Source organism: Gadus chalcogrammus, chromosome 22 (assembly GCF_026213295.1).
Source record: "Gadus chalcogrammus isolate NIFS_2021 chromosome 22, NIFS_Gcha_1.0, whole genome shotgun sequence".
NCBI classification, from domain to species: Eukaryota; Metazoa; Chordata; class Actinopteri; order Gadiformes; family Gadidae; genus Gadus; species Gadus chalcogrammus.
Genome location: NC_079433.1, coordinates 10,705,076 through 10,720,667, shown reverse-complemented (window position 1 = coordinate 10,720,667; position 15,592 = coordinate 10,705,076). Strand labels below are relative to the sequence as shown.

General features: G+C 48.8%; 1 protein-coding gene across 1 annotated transcript in view; it reads left to right on the top strand.

Annotated features, from left to right (window-relative positions):
* csmd2 (CUB and Sushi multiple domains 2) overlaps positions 1 to 15,592 on the top strand; it is a 279,455-nt gene that overhangs the window by 43,172 nt on the left and 220,691 nt on the right. The window contains exons 4-5 of the mRNA XM_056582350.1: positions 4,453 to 4,647; positions 11,987 to 12,194. Coding sequence (XP_056438325.1) covers positions 4,453 to 4,647; positions 11,987 to 12,194 — 403 coding nt within the window. The remainder of the gene's footprint in view (positions 1 to 4,452; positions 4,648 to 11,986; positions 12,195 to 15,592) is intronic.

Here is a 15,592-nt window from a genome sequence, read left to right as displayed (position 1 = left end):
CTTCTAGAACACTAAGATCTTCTGAGACCAATCTGTTAATTATCCCCCGAGTAAACACGAAACATGGGAAAGCAGGATTTAGTTACTATGCAACAAATAGCTGGAATAAACTCCCTGAAGATTTAAGACTTGCCCCAACTCTGAGCACCTTCAAAACAAGATTGAAGACTTTTATGTTTGCTTTGGCTTTCTGCTAAATCTTAAATACTTTAGCTTTATTTTACTAAAATGCCTTTTTAACTCACTTTCAATTTTACTTACTCCTTTTTAACTTTCTATTTTACTAATTTCTTTGCATATGTTTTCTTTTCTTTTTTAATGTATAACAATGTTTATATGTGAAGCACTTTGAGTCTGCCTTGTGTATGAAAAGTGCTATATAAATAAAGTTGCCTTGCCTTGCCTTGCCTTGCCCCTCAGTTCCCTCTGGCATCCCCAATGTGTGTGTGACTGTGTGGGTGCGTGTGCAGGTGTGCGCGTGCGTGTGCGTGTGTGCGTCTATCCGTTTCGCCCCGCCCCTGCAGTCAGCTAGCATGTTCTGGGCGCAGCAGCAGCGCAGGCGGGGTAAGGGCGGGATAGGGTGGGGGTGGGGGGCGGGGGATGGGGGTGGTGCCGTTGATGTACGAGGCGGAGCCCTTTGCCGGCTTCTGCACTGGAAGTGCTTTAAGCACCCCGGCCCATGAGATGAACCAGGGGCCCCCATGACTTATGGACCTGCCACCACAAGAGCCCCCCCAGGGACTCATGGAGTGGGGGTGGAGTTGGGGGAAGGTGGGGTTGGTAGCAAGGCGATTGTGAAACAAGGTGATTGTGGTACCTCAACATCTTGCGTAGGCTCCCTCCTCCTCTTCCTCCTCCTCCTCCACCTCTTCCTCCCCTCCTCCTCCTCTTCCTCCCCCTCCTCCACCTCTTCCTCCTCCTCCTCCTCCTCCTCCTCCTCTTCCTCCTCCCTCTATTTTTTCCCCTGGTTGAGGAAGAGGATCTCCAGGAAGCCATTACCCACCAGCTAGGCTGTGCTTTAATGGCTCTAAAGTAGGCGAAATTGCGGAATCATTTGCAGGATAATGTTGATTTATGAGAAGAGGTATGGGGAAGGAACGTAAGGGGGAGTAATGCACCTCGCAAACATACAAAACAGTTTCTCTCTGTATTGCTCTAAATCTGCGACAAAGCCTTCACGTTTGTTTGTTCTGGTTGTTCTCCTTACCTCGCACTCTCTTTCTCTCTGTTTATCTCCGTCTCTGTCTTGCTCTCTGTTCCTCTTTGGATATATACCTCTTTCTAAGATTTCGATCACAGGGGTAAATGGAGTGGATTGAGGTTAATTACTTTGTATACAGTATATATATATGACTTTATAAGTGCAATCTAAAGAAAGCGATAGAATGCCTCCTTCACAAGCCATAGGCTTCCTGAATTATTTGATATAGATAAGGTTCTCTCGCTCTTCCTCTCCAACTCCCTCGCTCTCTCTTATAAACATTATATATAGGCGACAACATAAAAAAAAAACGCCTGTTAATTCCAGACACGTACACCAGCAGATCATTTGGAATAATTTTCAATTACTACCCAAAGTGTCTTCTGCAGCCTGTGACGGATTGGGGCAGGGGAGGGGTGGCATCATTTGTTGATGAGCGAATGCAGAGAATCCCGAGTGTTTCGCCGCTTCCGGTTGAAGTGCTACATGCTAGCTGGCCCTCGAGTGCCAAGGCATTGGCCTCCCACGTGGAGCATGGCTCCGCTAATGGCGCTATTAGACCGAATTCACTAGCCCAAACTAATAACCACAAATGGGGGATGTGATGAGAGTGTGTGTCGTATAAACCCGCACATGCATGCCGCCGCGTTTTTATGATATGAAGGGAAACACACGCAAGCACAAACGCACAAACGCACACACACACAGTGCTCTACACTCAATCAGTACTAATGTAATGAAATCTGTCATCCCAATCGTCTCTCTCTCATTCTCTCTCTCTCGCTCTCTCTCGCTCTGTCATATATATGAATATATATATCAATAAATATACTGTCTTGCCCTCTTACTATTCCTGAAATGGTCCTTCTCACATCCATCCGTCTATAATCATACATCTCCATTTTCCCGCTTTCTCTCTCATCCCAGCGGAATCCCCGACGTCTTTCAATCTCGCCGAAAACCCTTTTTCTTCTCGACCTCATCCCTTTGTTCCACTCCATCCCTCAAAGACCTCATTATTCTCTTCTGTCAAGCGCCAATTAGCCGATCCAATGTCACATTTCTTTTACTCTGTAATCCATTGCAAACATATGCCAGAGTTAGACCCCCGCATTAGCATAGCATAGCCATGTCTTACCATCTGGGGCTTCCCTTGCATCTCGGCAGCAGTGGTAGCAATAGCTAATATGCTAATAGATGGGATGCCCTTGTGTTTATGCTAATGCTAACAGCGGCTGCCCAGGTAGGGCGATGTGAGCTTGTTGATCCTCCGGTGGGTCAAAATAGAGGCTGCTGCACAGTGGAGCCTAAAGAGAGAGTCCATCAGCTGGCGAGACACACCGGGGGGCTTGTCACGGCTGCCTTTGTTGTGTACATCTACATCGGGGCGCTTGGAAATTGTGTTACATCGAATTTGTTCACCGACTCGTTTTCCCGAAATCACTGTTGGAGTGGATTTTCTCCTGGATAAGCCTCACTGTGGTGGGAGCAGGTGTACGGCTATACAAAGGAAAAAGGGATTTATTGTCTATTTCGGATAAGTCTGTAGCGTAGTGTTGCAACAGTGCTGTGTGGCCAAGTCGTCTATAAGTCTAAATAGTTACTAGAGATTTGGGTCTGTCAGATTTGCGTGTCCCAAGTTCTGGGCTCCGGTCCAAGTTTGCGAGCTGGAGTGCTATGGGACTGTTGGAATGCTGTAAATTGAAGTTATCTAAGTGTAGTTTTTGATATGGTACACAAGTAAACAGTTTATTTTTTAATCGTTAGGCCATGGCTACATTAACCTGCACAAATATATGGCCGCATGTGGGAGATGTACCCTCTACTGGTTTCTTTATGAGTGAGAGAGAGAGAGTGAAATCAATAGATAGAGGGAGATTTACAGAAAGAGAGAGAGAGATAAAGAGGAAGGCTGAGCTGGTGGTAATAGTAGAGAGAGGGAGAGAGAGGGAGAGGGAGAGAGAGGGAGTGAGGGAGAGAGAGAGAGAGAGAGAGGTGGCCAAACTGTGCCACATGAGGTCTTTAGGAGCTACTCCGTGTGTGTGTTTGTATGTGTGTCTGCATGAGTCTTCTTCCTCCAGAGTTGTTCAGCCCGGTCCCCCCCCCCCCCCCCATGGTGATGCGAGGGATCCATCCAAAGTCCACGATGTTGCCGTGCCAGCGCCCTGTGCGGCGTGTGAGCGCACGGCGGTGACGGTCGTAGCGAGGGGGCGCCGTGACCCCGCCCGCCAGCATACGTGCACGCTCGCTCTCCCCGTGCTCCCTCGAGGGCCCACCCTTTCATCTCCCACACGAGCGCTCTTGTTTTTGTCCTCGGAACACAGATGGTTATTTATGAAGGATGGGGATCGGGAGGAGTGGAAGGGAAATAAATGGACGGGATTATTTAGGTGGTGTTTCTGGCGCTTTATTTTTCTGTTTATTGGTTGGGTTTTACAAGCGACTTATCCCGGCGATGTTTTACAGCTTAGATCACTCTGGCTGTCTGGCACGTAAACGCACAATATCAGTCTTAAGCAGGCGCTAGCTGCTTGTGGTGATGAGGAACGTTTCAAACAAACAAACAACGGTTTCATCATACTGATGAAACCATTAGCAAAACGTCTGAATAGCGGCTCTTCTTCGTGTTTGAAGCACATTGTTAAGGTCTGCTCTTAACTTTACACATCAAGCAGACTTGGATATTCATCTGCATTCGTTATGTTTACACACACACACACACACACACACACACACACACCAACACGCTGCAGTCCACACACACACACACACACACACAAACAGTGCCATGCGCACACACACACACACACACACACACACACACACACACACACACCATTACACTGCCGTCTGCACACACACAAACACACACACACACGCTGCTGTCCACACACACACACCAACAAACTGCAGTCCGCACACGCACACCAACAAACTGCAGTCCGCACACACACACGCACACACTGCCTTCCGCGTACGAACACAGACGTACCAACACACAGCCATCCGCACACACACACACACACACACACACACACACGCACACACACACACCAATACACGGCCGTCCGCACACATACACACACACAAGCACACACAAACCCAAACACACACCTATTGCCTCAACCTCGAAGAGCAAAGTTGGAGGTCATCTTGTACGGACCATAGCGTTCCTCATTAATTAACCTTTGTTCCTCTCTTCCTCTCTCCCTCTCTCTCCCTCTGTCTCTCTGCCTCTCTCTACCGCCCAGCCCTGCCCAGCTACACGTGTGGGAACCCCGGGGTGCTGCTCAACGGCCTCCAACAGGGCACCACCTTCAACATCGGGGACAAGATCCGCTACAGCTGCAGCCAGGGCTACGTGCTGGAGGGCCACACCACGCTGTCCTGCCTGGCCACCTCCGCCGGAACCGCCGCCTGGGACTTCCCCCTGCCGTACTGCAGAGGTAGAACACTAGCACAGCTCAGAGTCACAACACTGTTGAGCAGCGCCTTAGGGTCGCTATAGCTTTCTGACGAATGATTGCATGCATGGTATTGATGTTGATGTTAGCACATCAGTCCGTAGGTGGTCACCGTTCTGAAGTTCCAGCTGGGGGAATTGTTTACGCCACGAATGTTCTGCCCGTGATCCAAAGGAGTGCAAAACAATTATATACATGTATACGTGGACGTTCCACTACAAGATGCCAAATTACTGCAAGACAACACAAAAATATGCAGAAGGATACAAAACAAATAAACACAATGACATGCATAACCATCACATATAGATTTACATTTAGGGGATTTAGCAGACGCTTTTATCCTAAGTACATTTGTCAGAAGAAGGTGAAACAATATTTCACTGTCGGTACAGGGTGTTAGTATCCGTGACATAATAATAATACATTTTATTTATAATGCACTTTACATCAACTCAATGACCTCAAAGTGCTACTATGCACATGTAAAAGGATAAAAACAACATAAAAGACTTTAAAACCAGATTAAAAAGAAAAAGAAAAACCGAAAAAAAAACATTTGAACATTTAAAATAACAGTTTAGCCAAAGGCTTTTCTAAATAGATGGGTTTTCAGGCCTTTTTTAAAATAATCCACAGTCTGTGGGGCCCTTAGACGGTCAGGGAGAGCATATCACAGACAGGGTGCAGCTTAGCAGAAGGCGCGTTCGCCCATAGTTCGGAGCCTTCTCCTCGGAAGCTGGAGGAAGTTGGCCTGTCCAGAGCGGAGATGGCGTGAGGAGGAATGGGGGGAGATGAGATCTTTGAGGTACAGGGGGGCATGGCCATGGAGGCACTGGTGGGACAGAAGGGAAACCTTGAATTGAATCCTGTACTGGACAGGAAGCCAGTGGAGGGATTTGAGGATGGGTGTGATGTGGTGGTACTGCCGCACCCCCACCAGGATCCTGGCAGCACAATTCTGGATGTACTGCAGCCGCTGGATGCTCCTGCTGGGGATCCTGATGAGGAGTGCGTTGCAGTAGTCCAGCCTGGAGGAGACAAAGGCGTGCACAAGATAAAGCTAAGATAAAAAAGATAAAGACAAGCATGACCATTAGAGAGGCACAGACGTTTTTATCCTGCTCCTTGGTCCAGGGCTGGGGCTGGACGTATCAGTGTCTCTGAAGTGTGCAGTCAGACATCAGCAGCCCACTTAGAATGCCTTTTAGTCTGTAATTACTCTTAATAGTGATGTGACACCAAGAAGAGTCTGCCAACCCTAATGACACAGATGAATTCCAAAAGTGTGGCGCTGGATTTATGAATAATCCATGTCTGGGCTTTTATTAAAACGCTCAGCCATGGTGTTGAATGTGGTATCGTGATAACAGAATTGAATAAAAAATCAAAGCTGGGATAAAGAGGCCGGCTTCCAATAGATTTGACGAGACCTCGAGTTTAATGGGTCGGGCAGGGGGCTGTCCTCCCACACCCTCCGTCCCCCGCTCACAGTGAACGAGGACCCCCCTGTGGTGAGGCTCACCTGCACCACTCTGTTTATCTTACCCAAAACAGTTTGGTTGGTCATAATAATTGACCATTGGCAATAGGATCGCTGTTGGTACATGCACTCACATCTTGATTAGATTGCTGCTCATTTTAGAGGCGACCACACGGTTGGGATATTAATCATTTGCACAAGCCTTCCCTTTAATATGCAGGGACGTGTGATTTCTGATTTCTGCGCTAGACTGTGTGTAATAGGCGTGTATGTTTGGGCTTTTGTGTGTGTGTGTGTGTGTGTGTGTGTGTGTGTGTGTGTGTGTGTGTGTGTGTGTGTGTGTGTGTGTGTGTGTGTGTGTGTGTGTGTGTGTGTGTGTGTGTGTGTGTGTGTGTGTGTGCAAACTTGTGGGTTTATATGTGTGTGTGTGTGCACTTGTGGGTTTATATGTGTGTGTGTGCACTTGTGGGTTTATATGTGTGTGTGTGTGTGTGCGTGCACTTGTGGGTTTATGTGTGTGTGTATGTGTGTGTGTGTGTGCCTGTGTGCGGCTTGCACTTGATTGTTTGTATGTGTGTGTGCACTTGAGTGTTTTTGTGTGTGAGCCCACGCGCTTGTGTGAGAGTGTGCGTGTGTGTTAGTGTGGGCGCGTGTATAGATTTATGTGCGTGTGTCCCTCCATTGGCTACCACCAGGGCCTTCTTGTATCCATGTGGCCGTTTGTGTCAATGTGGCTGCCGAGTGGAGCGCTGTGATGCTGGGCCATCTGTACCCCGGGCTGGGAGTCAGGAAGCCCACATAGGAACACACATGGCGGGCACCCCATGCCAGAATGGCCCCAGCCCATAGTCCCACAAATAAATATACACACCCACACACACTGGAGGCAGGCACACTTCTACACACACACATCCACAGAGTTAAATACACACAACCAAACTCAAATAAACATGCACCCACACACACACACACACACACACACACACACACACACACACACACGCACCCACACACACACACACACACACACACACACACACACACACACACACACACACACACACACACGGATGCACGCATCCACACACATATCGATGCACCCACACACACATTCATACGCACACATCAATGCACGCACGCACACACAAACAAATGAATACAACCAAGCGTGCACACACAAACACACAAACACACATGCAAATACAGACCATTCTGCAAACAATTTTCTAGTTTCTATTCACACAAAACACAGACGGATACGCACACACATGCTCAGTCACTGACACTTCTAAACAATCACACACACACACATGAATACTGTATGAGCATGCACACACTTGTGTGTTCACGAATTGCATGCCTGGATGGATGTGACGCGTGACCACACATTTGGTCAACTAATCTTTCCATTTTTAGCCAATAATCAAAGGAGCTTCTCGCCAACTGGGCCACCACAGAGTACTTTACTGTCTGTTCTCTGGGTGAGAGGAGAGCAAGGCCAAATTCAACACGATTACGCGTGTGCCTGGCCTACCTAGTGCATTTTCAGCAGAAACAACATGCTAAGGCTAAATCACACATGCTATCGCTGTTTTTAGAAACTGGCCATTTTCCACAGTGGCTCATTGAGGTCTTGCCATAGGAGATTAAAGGGACTGTGCACACCTGTCTGAGCTCATCTAACACACAACGTGCTATATTACTTCAAATGTCAACGCGATTACACCCCCAGAGTGGCACACGTTATTAGAATCTCTTTAGTCTATTTAAGTTTACACCTAAATGTGCTCCCATTGCTTGTCTGCTCGGTCCGATTTTGGACGTGGATCATAGAGAAAATTGCTATTCTTGTTTGTAAACACCAATGGGTTTCATCTGTGCGTGCGTGCCTGCGTTCACACGCATTTGCGTGTGTGTGCGTCAATGTGTGTTTGTGTGTGTGCCTGATCCATACATCCACGCATGATGAGGCCTATGCAAGCGTCCCTACATGGCACAGAGCCAGCGTGACATTCTCTCTGACAGCCTTTGTTGATGCATTGGAGGCAAAGCGACATCTGCATCCGGCCAGGGGGCAGAAAGGGAGGGAGGGAAGGAGGGAGGGGAAGAGAGAGAGAGAGAGGGGGCGAGAGAGGGGGAGGGAGAGAGAGAGAGAGGGGGGGAGAGAGAGGGAGAGAGCATGATCCCCATCCATTACCATGCACGGTGTTACCTACTAGGGTGGAGGGGTGGAGGTGGTCGGTGGATTTGGTCAGGTGGCGATTGCTCCAGAACGCTTTGGCCGGTCGCTTGAGGAGACAGGGGAGGGAGGCAGGGGAAAGACGGAAAGAAAACATGGACGTTGGTTTGAGTGCGAAAGCAGAGGCCTGGTGAGGAATATCAATCCACTCCACCTTCACATCTCTCTCTCCCTCTCTCGCTCTCTCGCTCTCTCTCTCTTCCCCCCCCCCCCCCCCCCTTATTGTCCAGACCTCTTTTCTACCTCCATGCCCCTCAATCCCCGCGTGTCATCTGTCATCCCCCATCATCTCTCCCTCCTCCTCTCCTTTTTGTCGCCTCCCCCACGTTCTGCAACGTCCCTCCCTCTCTTCCCTTTCCGCCCCCCTGCAGTTCAAGTTGCTCCTCCGCTCCCTCCCGTCTCCCCCTCACCCCCCTCCCCCCTCCCGGTTTTCGTTCCTGTCCAACGCTTTCGCTCCTTTTTCTGTACTCTTACCTGTGACAGCTAGGTCCGGATGATTGACAGGTCCCCTGCTGCCTGTGGGCTAACCCCCGCCCCCTCTATCACACCCGACCTCCCCTCACCCACCTGTCACCTCCCACCACCACCACCACCACCTCTTCCCCTGCTGAACACCACCCCACCACCACCACCACCACCGCCGCCGGCCCTCCCTACAGCAGGGCTAGCCACTAGTCATGCTGAGCGGTGTGCCTCCGCCCTGGGTGGTAGACACGCGCCTCAGCCGCACAGCTTCCCGTGTTCCCCTCGGTGGGCGGGCCTATAGGGTCGCCTGCCACGTCACTGTCCCGTACCCCCGACTCCAGCACCTGTCAGTTAATGGCATACACACTGTATTCAGCACGGAGGGACTCGCTGATGGCGGTCCGCACACATGCACACTGACACACACACACACATGTGCATGCACACACAACCAGACATACACACACGTACACGCACACACGCATACACTCACACATACGTGGACTCAAACACGCATATATACACGCACAGACAGACGCATACACTCTGACACACACACACTCACACACCTACATTCACTCATGCACACACACACACAATCATATGCAGACACACACTCGCAGACACACACTCGCATGCATGCAGACACAAAAACACCTATACATACACAAACATATGCATACCTACACCGACACAGACACAGACACACACACACACACACACACACACACACACACACACACACACACACACACACACACACACACACACACACACACACACACACTCGCAGCGTTAATTAACCTAAACATAATTATTCCGGTTCATGACCCGATTTCCAGCTAACTTAAAGGTCACATCTGTTCTCCGATGGGGCTTTGTGTACGGTCATCACGTGCGCGAGACAACTACTCCTCCGCCGCCGTTCTGGAGCAACATCCAGGGCCTGTAATGATCCAAGGGGAGGGCGGTAATTAACATCAATCCCCCCGCAAGCCCACCTTGTCTCGGGGACCACCAGAAGACAGAGAAGGAGAAGAGAGGAGGGGGAGGAGGAACAGTTGAAAGCGCTTAACGTCTCATCTGAGTTTATCGCTATTCACACACATCCCACTCAACGCAATCGTCCTCACCCCCCCCATCAGCATCCCCCACCCACCCCCCCTCGCCTTGCTCCTCCTCAGCCATGTTGCATTAAGTTGCATCACGCCTTGCAATACCCAGCCTCCCTATTTATACTGGGAAGGAAAGAAGACCTGAGGACGTTTCTTAAAAGCCGTACCAGGGGTACCTTCTTCTCTCTCTCTCTCTCTCTTTCTCTCTCGCTAGTCTTGCCTCTCTCTAGCTCTCTCTCTCTCTCTCTCTCTCTATTTACTCTTTGCTGCCTCTGATTTTGCCCCCATGGCAAAGAAAGCACCGACCAAAAAGCCTCCATTTTTGTTTGTGCCGGAAAACCGGAAATACGTGCACTACTAAATAGGTTATGTGAGGTCGACGTCAAGCCGCTTTGAACGATATGGTGAACGCGCCATGTCTAGAGGTTGACCTTCTCTCTTGGTCTGTTGATTCTGTCTCACAAGATGGCCCCGGTCTGTCATAACTTCACATTCCCTGTACAATTAATAAAAAAATAATTATTAAGTATATGAACACCCAACTGAGTCTAATCCCATATGTGCGGGTTTGAATTAGTTCCCTGATAATTGTTACTTGGTAATTGATACCCGGGATAACGAAGGTTGACGGGAACGTATTATCCACAGAGATATTCTACTGCTGCATACTGTTCTCTTGTTCTTGGTAAATAGTTGTTTTTAAGTCTATTTTTGCAAATACTGCCCTTATGGCTGTGCTTACTCTACTAATGTAAACATTGCTGCTTGTTGCTTAGGGAGACACCATAAATTTTTTTACGGCTGCCGGCTGTATTTTTCGTCATCGACTACGTAGCAGATTGGCCTGATTGGCCAGATGACGTCATTAACCAAGACACAGCCCCTGATTGGCCCCTATTACATTGTTATTTCTGGAAATCGATGTGGGCCGCTAGAGGTCCAGGCTGGTCCGTGTAGAGGAACAAAATGTGCAGTCAAGTGATCAGGATGGTCTACAGGCAGTCTTGACATCACAAGACCAATTCCCAATTGCGCAAAACATGAGGTTTCAGATTCGTCTGGTTCCCAGGCTAGTCAGTATGCAAAAATCAATATTAACCAATTTGTTTCCCCAAGCCGTGTCCAATGCAGCTGAATACAACTTTGTCAAACTTGGTAAACGGGTAACTTCAGGCAGTACGTTTTTTTGTTTATATTACTATTTCTACCCAGTCATTGGTTTTAGCTTGTGTTAGCTTTTAGGTTACATATATTTTATCTTATAATAAGCAATAAACCGGACATGAGTCAGCTACACTGCCAAACTGCCATTCCCTTTTTCATTTTGCCTGTCAAACATTTTGAAATTACGATATTATTCAATCAATAAGGTCTATATTGTGCTCTGATGCTTATGGAGATGCATTGTACTGTATTTCCTTAAAGCATACCAATTAACAAATGGTAAGGACAACTTGTTTCTGAATTCCCTTTGTGAGTTTACTTTAGACAGAGAAAGGGGACCAGTTGGGTTGTGACTTTACCTGTGCTTATTTGTTTAGTTTTGCATCTTAGAGGACACTTCCATTGATATTATACACGATAAATCATTTATGCCATGAAATAATAATAATAATAATATTAATACATTTAATTTAGAGGCGCCTTTCAAGACACCCAAGGTCACCTTACAGAGCATATAGTCATCATAAATCGTTTAAAAAAACAAGACATTGTGGAAAAAAAAAAAAAAATAAACATAATAAATAAAAAATAAATCATTTGTGTACTATAAAATTAAAAACAAATCAAAATATACACTGGCACTGTACATCCTTCTGTCGCCATACGTATCAATACGTCAAAACAGCACCTGTTAATTCAACACAAAACGTCAATCTAAACAAAAAAGTGTGTATTCAGCTCCTCCTGCTCTATGCTATGCAAATCCCTTCAGCCAATCAATGGGTTGCATAACTTCCACTGACGTCCAACCCTCTGCCCCCTCTTCCCCCACCACCCCCACACCCCGACCCCCAGCGGACGACGGGTGCGGGGGCACGCTGCGGGGCCAGAGCGGGGTGATCACCAGCCCCAGCTACCCGGGGGAGTACAACAACAACGCCGACTGCACCTGGACGGTGCTGGCGGAGCCGGGGGACACCATCGCCCTGGTCTTCTCGGACTTCCAGCTGGAGGACGACTACGACCTGCTGGAGGTCAGCGGCACCGACGGCTCCTCCCAGTGGTGAGTACCCGTCGGTGCGGGACTCGAACGCGCCGGTTCGAGTGGTGTTGATGGTGTCGGGGTCGGTGTGTTTTGAAATGTTCATATTCTTTTTTTTTTCCTTCAGCGATTGATGGTTCACGTGTTGTGAACGAAACGGGCAAATGGTGTGTCTTTTTTTGACGTGGCATTGGGTCACACATACATACAAATGCAAACACGTATTCATACACACAAACATGTTTCCACAAACACAGACGTAAGGCACAGACGCACGCTTCCTCAATCTTAATGATGTCATTTTTCAATCACTCATTCCCTCGGCTGCTTGCTCCCACACAAACGCACAGCGCACACAGACGCGCACGCGACAACTCAAGGACACACACACACAGACACACACCCATACTCCCACCCACGCACAGGCACTGATGAAGAGGCAGGGCATTCTGGCCTTGGTGTTGGTCTCTCACCATCTGTGGCAGCTCCTCCTCTCTGACTGCTCTCTCTCTCTCTCTCTCGCTCTTTCTCTCTCTCTCCCTCTTCCGCCTTCCTCCCTTTCTCTCTCTGCTCAGGAAGTAATTAGTGGGCTTGATTACCACTGCTTCACACACACACACACACACACACACACACACACACACACACACACACACACACACACACACACACACACACACACACACACACACACACACACACACACACACACAGGGAGAAGGTGTGAGTTCATATGGGTTTCCTCCGTGTGTTATTAAGTAGGTTAGTTACACAAAGCCATACATTCATAATACAGTTGATTATACCTCTGACACCATGCCAGGTTGCTATGGGTTGCTCCAGAAAGTGGTTGTAGTGATAGTAGAGGCTGGAGTAGGAGTTGCATTAATAGAAAGTACTTGTGCTTGTGAAAAGAGACACTATACACACATTATACACCCCCACCATCACTTAACAATACACCCCCTACAGCACAGGTGGGTCGAACGTAATATATAAGATCTACATTCAAACGTAACACACCAGATCTATTCCACCAATAGTTCAAAAGAAGGAACTAGTCCACGGATAAACCAGAAGATGAAACTCTGAGTGTGTTGAGAATCCGATGGCCCCGGGTCACTTCAGTAAGTAGGCGTTTTTTACTCATTCGCTCAGTAGCTAAAGCCAAAACACTTTCGGATGAGGACGAGAATGAGTCTGAAGAGTTGGAATTGTGCCTCGCAGCCTGATATCAGAGTCTCTTTGCAGTCTCTTCCACATTTAAAAGTAGATCCCATCCCAGACCCTCAGCGAAGCCCGCCCCCTCAACAAACCCCCCCAATCTGCTGCCTTTGCACATTCTATGATATCATCAGCTCCCAGTCCCCCCAGATCCTGAACTGCTCAGGTGAACCCCCCCTTTGAAGGCCTCAGCGGCTCGGTCTCCTGAGCGTGTCGTCGCCGCGGCAACCGTCTTCGATTCGGCGCCCTCGGCGATGCACCTGCGGCATTTGGCTCAGCAATGCCTCAGATGTGCAAACGAACGGAGAAGGGGGAGTGGAAGAGGGAGGGGGGCTGTGGGGAATGGAGGAGGCAAGAGGGAGTGTTGGCAAGTGGTGGAGAGAGAGTGTGTGTCACAGTTGAGCGCACACGTCGAAGTGTAGAGGGGCCACACAGTGCGGGGATAAGGCACGGTTTTGGATTTGATCTTCCGCGTCTTCAACTTTTCTTAGCTCTTCTTTTGAGGTCACCGGCTCACATTTCAATCGCATCGGGCTTCACTCTCTCTCACAGCTCTCCCCCCCGAGGATCCCCCCGTTTAAAAAAGAAATGAATAAAGTCGACGAGTAGGTGAATCCATCAACCGAGTCATTATCATTTTTAAAATGTACTGTAGAGATCTGGAAATCGTTGACTTGAAGCAACGTTTTTGAAATGAAAGTCCAACCCCTGTGGAAGTGGGTTGAAACTTTTTTTTTGAAGTGGAACGACTAGTACAAGTGATGAATCTGATCAAATGGTGGATCTATGGGATGAGAGTCTGGGTGGTGGTATAGGGATTTGAGCGAGGATTGATTAGATGACCAACATGTACGTCCAAGTCTCCATTTTGATCAGTGTAGCCACCACACTTAATAACTCGTGTATGCATGTTCTCTTGTCCTTGAATGCATGTTAAACCTTTCATGCCTCCGTGTTTCCGACATCAAGGTTGTTTCTACCCTGACTTGTCTACCAGTAGATACTATGCATCTTTGGCAAAAAGGGATTTTATATAATGCACTTGTGTGTGTGTGTGTTTATGTGTCGGTGTGTGTGTCATTGATTTGCGCCTGGTGTGTGTGTGTGTGTGTGTGTGTGTGTGTGTGTGTGTGTGTGTGTGTGTGTGTGTGTGTGTGTGTGTGTGTGTGTGTGTGTGTGTGTGTGTGTGTGTGTGTGTGTGTGTGTGTGTGCCTGCGTGAGCAGGTGTGTGTGTATTTAATCAGTGCTGGTGGATGTATCAGAGCGGTGGCAGGCCTGGGCTGTTCTGTTTAAACTGCGGCCGGTTCCTCTGGCCGGGGTATTGAGTGACGGCTGAGTGACGGCCTGGGCCCCGGGTCCGCTAGGGATACGGGGCCCCGGGGTTCAGGGTCAGCACCTGCCTTCCTCCATCGATCTACACGGCGGCTAGAGGAGCTCAAGGAAGGCAGGTCAGGTGTGTGTGATCCCTAACACTCTCCTTGCTGACGGAGACACACGCGTGGCTTACCTGTGTACACATATGCCTGTCTATATATATATATATATATATATATATATATATATATAATGTGTGTGTGTGTGTGTGCGCATATTTGCATTTGTGTGTGTTTGTGTGTGGTTGTCATTGTTTGTGTGTGTGTGCGCATGCGTGTGTGTCTTTGCTTGTGTGTGTGTGTGTGTGTGTGTGTGTTTGTGTGTGTGCGCGCGCGTACGTTTGTGTGTGAATACAAATGGACAAGCCGGCTTACACACCCATCAGTCAATGCCAACATCGCCACACCAAATCGCTGCTCCTTAAGTACCCACAATCTTAAGCATGGCCCCGTGCAAGCCGTTTGATTGGCGCTCGTGCTGCGTTGGCAGTCTTGCGAGGCGGTGAGCTGCACGGCAACAGACAGACGGCCTTGACGACTTGAAGCCAGCCGAGGAGAACCACAACTCAACATGGATTGGATGTGGCAGCCGGAGACGGGATCCCGCCCCCCCCCCCCCCCCCCCCCCCCCCCCCCCCTATCGGCACTAGCCCTGACAGAAACCTACGGCCAGACGCCTTTTCCCAGGAGATCGTAGTGCGTCTGCTATTACGCTGTCATTCGGGGTGGCAGTAGCTCAGGAGGTAGAGCAGGTTGGCTGGTAACCGCAAGGTTTCTAGTTCGATCGCCGGCTACTCCTAGCTATGTCTCATGGTGCCCCTG